Source organism: Eptatretus burgeri, chromosome 11 (genome assembly GCF_056783735.1).
Source record: "Eptatretus burgeri isolate ZD-2024b chromosome 11, Ebu_testis_v1, whole genome shotgun sequence".
NCBI classification, from domain to species: Eukaryota; Metazoa; Chordata; class Myxini; order Myxiniformes; family Myxinidae; genus Eptatretus; species Eptatretus burgeri.
In genome coordinates, this window is record NC_140971.1 from 36,235,508 (window position 1) to 36,248,007 (window position 12,500).

General features: G+C 33.4%; 2 protein-coding genes across 5 annotated transcripts in view; one reads left to right on the forward strand and one right to left on the reverse strand.

The window, feature by feature from the left end:
- Positions 1-12,500, reverse strand: part of LOC147016871 (ELAV-like protein 2) — a 211,260-nt gene that overhangs the window by 51,534 nt on the left and 147,226 nt on the right. The window lies entirely within an intron of this gene.
- On the forward strand, positions 673-1,868 carry LOC147016872 (uncharacterized). Its single transcript, XM_085847706.1, has 4 exons — positions 673-1,011; positions 1,104-1,262; positions 1,469-1,526; positions 1,809-1,868. Exons 1-4 carry the CDS (start codon positions 965-967, stop codon positions 1,866-1,868), a joined length of 324 nt encoding a protein of 107 aa, XP_085703832.1. The 5' UTR covers positions 673-964.

Sequence of the window (12,500 nt, forward strand, 5' to 3'; positions counted from 1 at the left end):
ATAAATTCCTTCAATAGTTTAATTTTCTTTGCACAATAATCCCCATCTAAAATATTGAAAAACAAAACATTTGAATCTTTATATTTTTTAAGATACCCCTTTTGTGCCATTACGAAATGATAAACTTCTCTTAATGATCTCATCTGGCCACCGCCCGAGTTGCAAATCATTTTTGTGCATAAACCACGCCATAAAAAAAGTTTTGTTTCAAATGTTTTCAGTTCGTGCCATGAAAATGAGGAAGTGTTTTTTTGACAACGTCGTGCTGTGAAAATGAGGAAGTGTTTTTTTGACATGGTCGTGCTGGGAAAATGAGGAAGTGTTTTTGGACAGTCATGCAGTGAAAAAAATAGGAACTATTCTGTGAGACAAGACCTCGTGTTTATATATACTAATTCAGAACACGAACAGGCTTTTAAACTTAAGTTTAATCAAAATCATTTCAGGGCATTTTAAGTATGTTTTGAAAATGATTCATACAATTTGAGAATATAATCGCCCAGTTATTTTCCAAGCTGTCTCACCCGAAGCGTCATTTCCTGTGGCCACACCCAATGATTAAGCAATCTCCTCATCGTTGCTTTATCAGTGATTCGCCAGACAAAGTTTCTGCCCGACGGGATTTTCATTTTTACAACTGAGACATGAACGATCTTTCTTCCGCGAACAAAACAGCTCAACACAAAGTTGGTAAGCCTGTGTATTGGTTCCTCTTTGAACGATGAAGCAATTTATTATAAATTAAATCGTGATAATTCTGATATATATTTTTTTTTCTTGGCAGGTCCTTGGAAGAAGAGCAGTTTACATATCACGACGAGGTGCATGAAATTAATGCTCTTATTGAAGAGGTCAATCATCTTTGAAGAGAATTGAAAAACATTTTTAAAGACTGACACGACGTCTTATCACGGCCTCTGATCTTTTTGCCATCTTGTACCAATGGTAAAAAAAAAACTGAGACATGGACTCACTCTCTTCCGATGAAGATAACAGCTCACTACAAAGTTGGTAAGTTTGTGTATGGTTTCCTCTTTGAACAATGAAGCAATTGATTATAAATTAAATCGTGATAATGCGAAAATATATATTTTTCCTGGCAGGTCCTTGGAAGAAGTGGAGTTTACATATCACGATGAGGTGCATCAAATGAATGCTCTTATTGAAGAGGTCAATGATTTTAGAAGAGAATTGAAAAACATTTATAATGACTGGTACGAAGTCTTATCACGGCCTCTGATCTCGAATGAATTAAACCAATGGTGAGACACGTGTGTGTGTGTGTATATATATATATGTGTGTCTGTGTGTGTATATGTGTGTGTCCGTGTGTGTGCGTGTGTGTGTGTGTCTCTTTCCCTGTCTGATTGTCTCTTTGTATCTCTCTCTGTCTGTCTGTCTTTCTACCTACCTCTCTCTGTCTGTCTCTCCATCTATACCCTTGACTCATTATTTTTTATTTTTTCAGCGCTATCACACAACATCAGCTGTTGAAGCAATCTGGTACAACACATGATTTTCTGGAGGTAAATGTTTCTGAATTATTATTTGGTTATTCTTTTATTAATATCACTCTCTCTTTGGAATGTCGTCTTATGTTGGTTGCATATTAGTTTGGACGCGGTTTTGCCAGTACACTGGAATTCATTTTATTGGCCTTGAAAGGATGACAGGCTGAGTCGCCCTCCTGGTGTGTTAATTCAGTGGCCAACGAGGTTTGAACTTAGAACCAACACCAGGCTTACTCATATTACCATGTAATTATCTTTATAAAACCTAATTATTATCCACTTTTTGTTTCAAAACAGAATATGGTGTCTGAGTTTCGAAATCACAAGACATCTGAAGAAGATTGCTGGGAAAGATGAAACATTCTCGCAAATGAATATTTAATATTTGCAATTTTGATTAATTATATTTGTTTTGTTTACAATTACTTGATTTTAAATTTTAAAAAAAGGATTAAGACATGAAGGAAAGGGAGGGGTTGGGGGGTGGGGGGGGGGTAGGGGCGCTCCCCCAATGACCCATCACCCCTCATCCCACCCCTCCCCTCCCCGTGTGTGTGTGGGGAAGGGTGGGGGTGGGATGAGGGAGGTGGTGGGTCAAAGGTGGGGGCGCACAGGGGGAGGGTGCTTGTGTGGGAGGGGCTTGTGTGGGCGGGGCTTCGGTGGGGCTTGTGTGGGTGGGGCTTGTGTGGGTGGGGCTTGTGTGGGCGGGGCTTTGGTGGGAGGGGTTTATGTGGGTGGAGCTTGTGTGGGAGGGGTTTATGTGGACAGGGTTTATGTGTGTGGAGTTTTTGTGTGGAGCTTGTGGGGGGGTTTGTGTGGGGTTTGTGTGGGCAGGGTTTATGTGGGTGGAGCTTGTGTGGGAGGGGTTTATGTGGGCGGGGCTTCGGTGGGAGCTTATGTGGGAGGGGTGAGTGTGGGATGAGGCTTATGTGGATGAGGTTTGTGTGGATAAATGGATGGGTGGATGGGTGGATGGGTGGAGCTTGTGTGGATGGGTGGATAATTTTTTAATTAAATAAACATGTTGTGTGTGGGGAACTAACTAACTAATCACTAATTATGTGAATATGATGAATATGGGTGGAGCTTGTGGGGGGTTTGTGTGTGTGGAGCTTGTGTGGAGCTTGTGGGGGGTTTGTGTGTGGTGGGGTTTGTGTGGGGTTTGTGTGGGGTGGGGTTTATGTGGGTGGGTTTTGTGTGGGTGGAGTCAAAAAGGGGCGGAGTCAAAAAATTTCAATTTATCTTTGTCTTTTGTAATTCCTGTGAATAAAATGAACCTAAAATCTCTTCCCCTTCCAAATCATATATCTTATAAGTCCAAGGAACCGTATCTATTACATCAACAATTTAAAAAAGTTCTTTCGTCCATCGTTTAGTAAAACCCTTTTCAAAATGAGATTTCCACCTATATATTCTTACGATATCACCAACTTTGAACTTAGGTTTTCTGACATTAATCTCTTTTTCATATTTTAATTTTGTAAATGTTTCTGATGGTTTCATATTTGTTGATGTGTGAATCGTGTCATTATATTTATCCACAATATCCTGAATAAAAGATGACCATTGTTGTGAACCGAGTTGTGTGAATTTTTTATATCGTCTCTCTTTTAAGGTACGATTAAAACGTTCAACAACAACTGCCTTCCCTTCATTAAAGGTACTGTATAATGTAATACTGTTATTTTTTAGAAAATTCATAAATGTCTTGTTATAAAACTCTCTACCCTCATCAGTCCACAATTTTTTAGGTTTTCTCTTACTTTTATTAAATATCTATTGAAAGGCTAACATAAGAGTATTACCTGTTTTGTTTTTTAATGGTACAACCCAAGCATATCTACTCCTCAAATCAATAACGGTTAAAGCATACTTGTACCCCTTATCATTATTGAGTTCAATCAAATCAGCAGACCAAATATAATCTACTTCCTTGGAATAAACTTTCCTTCTCTGAAACTTCGTGAATATTGGTTTACGTAATTCATCAGCTAATTGCTCTTCAATCTTAATGACATCATTCGAGCTTACAAGTTTTTTGAATTTCCAAGTCCAAGTTTCAATTTAGCACTGATCATCTTCTTCACGATGAACCTATTAACTTTTTCTCTCAAGGTTGGATTTTGTATCAGAGACAAATTATACAACATTTCTCTATCGGCTTCATGCTTTTCTTCCAAAGTTGTGGTATTCCCATAATCAATATCGTGTCTCATGCACACTTCATCAACTCTATTGATGGGCTCACTCCAGGATTTAGGATTGTCTGCCTCATCTAATCTTTTATCCAAGTTTGTGCCTGGACCACAGAAAGAATACCCTGGTAGATGTAATTCCCCTGGTATTCCAGTAGTTGTAAATTTACTTCCTGATAAAAACTTTTGTATATCTCCTCCGAGTTTGTGTTTGGAGATAAATTGATTTTTTTTTGAACCACACACCGAACATATACCTTTTTGTATAACCCTGTTATTTTTACTTTTAATATATGAAATATTTTTAGTATTAGTTTTCTTTTTACATTTGAGACAATAACTCATTTATTTATGAGAAAAATTCCTGCAGAGTGCAAAAACCTTTTTAGTTTCCAACATGCACATTTGAATCTTAATTTTTAAAACATAAAGAATCCTTAGAAATGCCTTCACTCTCTCCTCCATTTATTTAAGAAAAAAAAAAAAAAATGAAAAACTTGAATTAAAATCCATATCTTGTCGATGTCAATAGTTTGTCGAAAGTATTGCAAATAGACTTGTCAATTCTTTGTTTTCCTCCTCGGTGGGTTGAGTTATTTTCTGTAATACCCCTAATCTTTTTTTAATCTCACTGGTTTCCATATTTTGATATTTATTCATTCTCTCTCTTTCCTCCCTCTCCTCCCTCTCTCTCTTCTCTCTTTCCTCCCTCTCTTTCTTCTCCCACTTCTCCTTTTCCTCCTCTTCCCTCTCTTCTTCAACTCCTTCCTCATCCCTTATTATCCTTGAATCGCTTACACCCCATAGAATATCATACATATATTCATCAGGATTTCTTGTTATTCCTGTATCCAAAATAATTTTTTTTACAACAGGAAACCAATAAAATTTCTTTTGAATTTCTAAAAGAGCCTTACCTTTTCTTAACTTTATAATTTTTTCATTATTTAACATTCTAATTAAATCTAAAGTTGTCGGTTTATCAACATCAGCATAATGCCAATCTTTTATTGAAAATACCTCATTCTTATGTTGTAGAACATATTTATTAAAATACCGAATACCCTTTTCTTGAAGGTATGCTTGGACACAGAAATGATAATTTTCTTGAAGCCTTCTTGCTGTCATTTAGGTATTAGAAATATATGTTAGAATAATATTATGGCACGAAACACCTCCCCATCTTCCCATAGTTAAATCATTTTGTATTTCCTTACTTATTATATATAATCCTGTTTTTTCTGTTTTCATGATATAAACAAGGGCAAAACCATTATTATATTTAACCTTATTAAATTCTTTTATTTGTTGTTTACTAATCGTGGCCCCACAAAACTCATTCTCGATACCAAGTTGATAATATTCTTCCTTACGAGACTGATTTAATTGTTCCAGGTATTCGAGGTTAATTTTAAATGACCAATTATACCCTAAATCATTCATATCATACCCCCATTGTTCTATTCTCATACAAACGATACGCCCTTCTTTATAAAAATTTATTTTAATTCGAACTGTGAATTCTGTATGACCTAGAGATAATATCAACACTTCTGTATCTTTGTAATACACGGCCGTTTTATTTAAGGATATATATTGTGATAAATCGTTTAATCTCACCAAGTCATTCGCGTCAGTCGGGCTTGGATAATTTTTTAATTTTAAGCATTTTTCATGTTAATATTTTTGGTTATATTATATTTATGTCGTTCAGCCAGTGCCTTTGTGTAATAATTTGATAAATCAATATCCAGTTCTTGGGATACACCAAAGATAGAGCCATCTTTACCAACATAAGTCATTTATATTAGATTAAAAATAATATCATAAAATTTTTTATTTTTGTTGAGTTGAAATAACACATATAGACATAATTGACCACAACACTTGGAATTTAATTCTTGGACTTGAAATGTTTGATAAACACCATTCTGTAAGAATTTTATGACTTCAACAGGTGGTGGAAGACCAAAACTATCAAAATAATATTTGTCTTGACTATTAAAAATACAAACCCAATGAGAACCGTTCCCATTATTATCTTCTAAGTTCATAATAATATTCTTTGTATGTTTCGGCACATTTGTTAATTCATCTCTCATACAAATAACCACATTATGAATTTTTAATTTCTTACAATATTTGACAAGTTGTAAATTTGATGTTGTATTCTTTCCAAATTCTTTAAACCACTCATCAATGCTCATTTATTTATTAGAAAGATATAATCCATTACCTCTTTTCGTTAATTTTACACCTGCTTGTGCAATAGAAGAAAGCATATCTCCAACTAACAATCTCGCTTTATCAGGCAGACCTTCAAGTTTTTCAGCAAAATCTAGTTACACCACTTCCACTAATTTGTTTCTCCAACTCTTTGTTATGTCTTTCCAATTCTTTTTGAGCCTGGAGTTGAGCCTTCCTTTCATTGGCAGTTTTCACTGCTGTTGAAATACCACCCGTCAATGCTCCAACCGCACTTAAACCAGCAAATAAAGGAATTAGAAATGGGAGAAATCCTCCACTCGTCTCTCTTATTGAATATTTTTTCAACATTGGTTTTGTCATTTTAATTTTAAGTGAGCCAGTGTCATTCAAGATTTTAACCTGTTCTCTTGTGAGCAAAACATCAATTCTTACTGCTCCTTTTCTCTGAATTGTATTAACGTTAATCGTACAAGGCTTTTGATCTTGAACACAAGATGATAGTTTATGAAGATTGATTTGATTAACATATACCCCAGTTGGTACTTTGCCACTCATTTATTTAACAAAAAATTATGTGAGACTAATCATCAGACCATTATCTGTATTAATCTGCAATTCTATTTCTTCCAAAAGCAAACAATATGTATCAACTTCTTCACTCTCTCCTCTTTCAATGTATAGGGAAGTATCCACTCGATTAGACTTTATAGTTTCCTTTTGAGCGCTCAGGTCAAACGCATAGATTGTATACAAACTTTTAAATGCTGTCATATCCAAAATAGGTTCTTTATTTCCATTACTTTCACACACCTTTTGGTAAGACTTGTATGCTTCAGCAAAATCATTTTTTTCCCAATTAATTTCCAATCTATCTCGTGGATAAAATGTTCCATCTAGAGAAACGCGAAGTTGTTTCACCTTAGCATTATCACTCAATGCATTATTCTTATCAGTCGCAGTATCACCATCTGGCTTTTTAAAAATCATCCACAGATATCGTGGCTTTCCTTCCAGAACACCCAAATTCCACGTGTAAGTAGTTTGGTTGAGTTTAACGTGTTGGCATCTTCTTTTGAGGTATGATACACTGAGTGGTTTCTTTGAGTTAAGTCTTCGATTCAACATCTCTTCTGTTTTAAGATTAGGAGTATATTCACTGATATACCAACTCATTTCCTCAATTACAAATTTATTCTGATCACCAAAAGCACTACCAACACCAAAAAGCAATCGATTTTCATTATCATTCCTTTGTAGTTGAAATCTAATTTTAAGACCATACAGAACTTTATCATGATCACAAAATCCAAATATACCTTTAAGAGGAACTGCCACAGTAAAACTATTTTCTGCTTTTGTATCATCATTATACATTCCTTTCCTTTGAGTATATCCAGGGTCTGTGTTTGTTCCCGTTGACATATCAGGAATAAAACCTTCGACAGACCCCTTTCCCATTCTATCACTGCATGTATAGAGTGTAAATTTCATCATTTCAGATACAGCAGAGACATAATCAACCGCTTCAACTTCTTGTGTTCCAATATACAAACGCACACTATCAAACATTTTCCAGAAGAAATCATTTACAAGTGTAGCGTTTGTGTTATTCCAGGCCTTAGTGAATTTAAATTTACACAACAAGAAACTTTCGGAGAGATTCAAATAGGTTTGTTGATTATTTATTTCAAAACTTTTTGTACCATTCGTATTCCAGTCTGTTCCAGTTATTGCATTTACCTTGAAGTAATCTTTTTTAGTGGAGTTTGAGATAATAATAGTATCATCCAAATCATAGATACTATCAATTGCTTCCATACTTGTATTTATTTAGGAAAAAAAGATGTTAAAACTTTTGAAACCCTGATCCAAGTATTTGAATTATTTTCAGTCGTTCTTGGGGGGACAACTGAGTTTTGCCTTTCTTAATTTCTTTTATTGCTTGCAATTTATGAGATTCCTTCTGGGCATCTTTTATACTCTTTACAGCACCTGCTACATTTCCCACAGCAGAAGCAGTTGAACCAATTAGATCTTTATGTTTAAGAATAGTTGAACCAATACCCATGAGAGTATCAATTATCCCATCTCCTCTAAATTGATGTCCAACACCCCTTTGTCTCTTAGGTTTATAGTATCCTCTACTAAGATACATACCTTCACCCTTGTAGTATGGGGAAAGGAACATCCCATCCCCTGTAATTATTTTATATTTTCCCAACTCGTGTTTCCTCACAATAACCATCGTATTTATTTATTGGAAAACTTCACGTAGGTGAATTCTGATGGATATAACTTCTCCATTAAAAGAAATCATACGATTATCTTGGTCGGTTATCCTAAAATTTACTCTGCGTATGGTTTTTCCTGACACAGGGAGATAAACCAAATTTTTGGGTTCCATATTGAATTTATAACCAATTGGGGTTGAGTATGCGCTGAATGACAATATTGTATTTGTTTTTTTTCCATCATTATAAGCACCATCAATCAAATCACAGTGAATTAACACCGAATTCATTCCTGAGGATATTTGAATGACATTATCAATGTAAAACGTCCCATTAGTTTCAATCTTTTTTGAGGAGAAACCCAATAACTCTCTAAATGAATTATCAATTGTGAAATCAACCTTGTAGTTATTTTTAACTTTAATCGTTGATTTTGAAGTATGTTTTTGAATGTTTATAACAATATTTTTTGGTTCATCACCCTGTTATTTTATAAGACGAGCAATTTCGGAAGATATTTGAGAAATCTCATATGCTCCGGGTGAGACTGTTATCGTTTTGTATCCACTTCCCGGATTATAACTAAACTTGTCATTTTTCTCGGTTATATTAAATAAGGTATTATAAGTTTCCATGGACAATAAAGATGCCTCATATTCTTTTGTTGTGTCAAGTTGTAGTGGGTATGGGAATGAAGATGTGTGGTCGCTTGTTGTGAAATTGAAACTAAGGATTGTGCTTCTCATCTTATTTAATGAGATAAAATGTCTTTATATTGATATTTATTAATTATTTTCATGTTCATCAACTGGTCTAAAATGGCTGATGCTTCATTAAAACAATTGTTATTTCCAGCCTTCTTACTGCCTAACAACAATAACAGTCTATTAACTAATTGCGATAGGTCATTTGGAAGAAAACTAACACCTGAACCAAGGATACTTAAAGCCTGAATAATGTGTTTCTCCTTCTCATTCTTCCTACTTTTACCAGAAAGAATAACCCTATAATTTGGAGTGTTCAGCAGATCAATATATACTCTATCATCATTATTTTCCATATCCAATGGTTTATCAATATACTTTGATTCATCCCTCACAGTTGAACCTTGTCTTCCATCTTTTGTGAGAAGAAACATTAATCTCAGAGTTAGTTTAACAGGAGGTTGAGCAGAACTCAAGAACCTTAATTCATCATTAAATATCAATACCTTTTCTTGAACAAGATGAAATATTGCTGGTTGTTCTGTTGGAATGAGTCCTGCTTTTCGTTTTTGAATCAGCTGAATATTCATTGTTTTGAAGAGCATTCACAATATAATCAGGGGGTCGATGCATCTCTTCCAGTTGTTGAAATAATTCTTCATCATGATATTCTGATTCTCCAATATGCTCTAATTCTTCCTCCGTCATTTGACTGAAATCTTTTAACATTTGGAGCTTTCTGGGAGTATATTTTATTGTGGGAACTGTGGAAACATCTATAATTTTTTCTTGGGAAGTTTTTAAAAGTGGTTTAAAAAATTTCTCTTGTTTTCTTTCAAATGCTTCTTCACCCATTAGTTTTTGTCTGCGTTTCTTCTTTATGTCTTCCTGTTGTTTTACAACTTTTGAAACCAACTCTTGATGTTCCCTAAATCTTCTTGCTCTTTCTTTCGCATCCATTTATTTATTGAAAAATATCATTTAATATCTCATCTTGTTTCACAACAATATATTTATATTTTTCAGTCGTGTGTTTCATGTAATCCCCAAATTCCTTTTTACTACATAATGTAGAACAATTGTCTCTCCAAAAATTGTTTATATCTATTGAATTTAACTTGAATAAAATAAAAGTATTAGCATTGTTTCTGATGGAACGACGAGGAAGTTGAAAGTACGATTGACTAAGATAAATACAATTACAAGAAGAATGTCTCCCTCTTGTGTAGTAGCTGTCCATTACCGTTTGGTTTCTCTCATTAACACAATCATCGAAGATAACGAGGTTCTTTTTGGATTTATCCAAATCTTGGGGAGACGGTATATCATCCGTATTATCACTCAGAATACAAGTTATCGGTTTTGATTTATTTTTACATCTCTGTGTATCACAAAATAGTTGTATTATATCTTCAATGTTAAAATCATTTAGGTTTTTTTGAAGTTTAAATAAACCGATTATATCTTCTTTTTGAAGACCAGCATTAAAACCTTGTGAGAGTAGTTGATACTCTGGTTGAAAACTCGACTTTGTGAAAATTATTAAATTATCATGATCTAAAAAGTTGGGAGTGAGGAGCATCTTTAGAAGTAAGCAGGTTTTTCCACATCCACTTGAACCAACTATGAGGCATCTTAATGAATTTGGGAGATTTTTATGGTTGTCAAATTTTATCTTATTTTCCCAAATGGGTAAAAAATCATTCATTTATATATTTGGAAAAAAGGTTATTTAATTTATTATTGGCTTTTTTCGAAACTCTATATTTTATCCTAAGTTCAGGTTTAATTTCAAGATAATCCATTATTTTATTTATGCAATATCTTGTGTTGATATTTCCCTGAAAATCACATCCATGAATAATATATAACAACAATCCTTTGAACATTTCTCTAATACGTTCAGTTTCTTCCCTTGTAAGGAAAGGTGTGTTATCACCCTCGTACTTTACATTCATTTCTCTAATCAATCTTGTAAAGAAATTCATTTTTGGTGTAAATCTAAAAGAATTATTTTCCTTTTTATATTTTTGATTATCATTAATTAGAAGATAAGCACAGAATATACATTGTTTATAGGCTTTTGACTCTGTGTTTAATCCCCGTCTTTCACACGCAGGACAATTCTCAAATTTGTCATATGGAGAATGCTGGAATTCAAGAGGCTCAAAATCGAGTAAACTATTCATATTTATAAAGTAAAACTTTACTTAAACTGAAATTCATCTTCGATACCATCTTCGATACCTTCAGAATCATCTATACTTTCATAACTATCATTTGAACACAAACTCTCGGTGCCATAACTATCGTTTGAATGCAAACTCTCGGTATCATAATCACTCTCATAATCTTCAAAATCTTCAGTTGAATATTGACTCATTTAATTAGTAGAAAAAAACATTACCATCGATATCGATATACATTTTTTCATTAACAGATTCAACTGCTACATTTTTTATATTAAAGGTAATTTTAAAATGATTCTTAACTACAATTGAACGAAATGTCATTTCACCTGATATATTAACATCCTTTATTTCATCAGGATTTATATCTTTAGGGTTGTTGAAAAAAATACAAATTTCTCCTTGCATATTACAGATGGTCTTATCTTTTCTTTCTAAAGCTTCATCCATAAGGTTTTTATTTTTTGATACCTTTTCTTGTTTCATTGCTTTTTCTAGTTTTGAATATATTGCCAGAAGGAGAGGAGAAACTTTTGTTAGAGATACCTTAATTGATGTTCTTCCAGGTATACTAAAAGCCCTTCCACTGAAGGAAATTGAAGAACTCATCATATCCACCATAATTGTTTTTATCCAATAGTTGTTATATTTATCTTTGTTCAATTTTACATCCTTGACATATTTCTCAGTATCTTTAACAAATGAAGAGATTGATTGAAACTTGTCTTTTGTGTCTTGAAACATTGTATTTATTAAGTGAAAAAGTTGGAGGATAAAATGGTTTTAAGCACAGATTCACCTGTAAAATAAACTAAATTTTCATCAAGAAAATTTTAGTTTAAGCACAGATTTACCTGTAAAATAAATGAAATTTTCATCAAGAAAACTTAAGTTTAAGCACAGATTCACCTGTAAAATAAATGAAATTTTCATCAAGAAAACTTTAGTTTAAGCACAGATTCACCTGTAAAATAAACGAAATTTTCATCAAGAAAATTTTAGTTCAAGCAAAGTTTTATTATATAAATATGGTGAATACAACGTACTGCGATGTTTGTAATCACGAATATAAACATTATAGAAAACACCTCCGAACCAACAAACACATTTAATCTATTTCATCAAATATCTCCTCTTGAGTTGGAAAGAAAACAAAAAAAAGTTGGATGAAAAAGTATATTAAATTCAATACAGATATGAGAACAAATACAAAAGTAAAATTTGAAGGGGAATTCTATAAATTGATGAATAATGCTGTCTTTGGAAAGACAATGGAGAATGTTAGAAACAGGCAAAACATTAGATTTGCAACATCTTGGAAAGAAGCTTCTAGATTGATAAATAAACCAAGTTTTGAGAGAGAAGAGGTTTTTTCAGAGAACTTTTCTGCTATTCATATGAAAAAGGAAAGTATTGTCATGGATAAACCAATTTATATTGGAACAGCAGTTCTTGATTTATC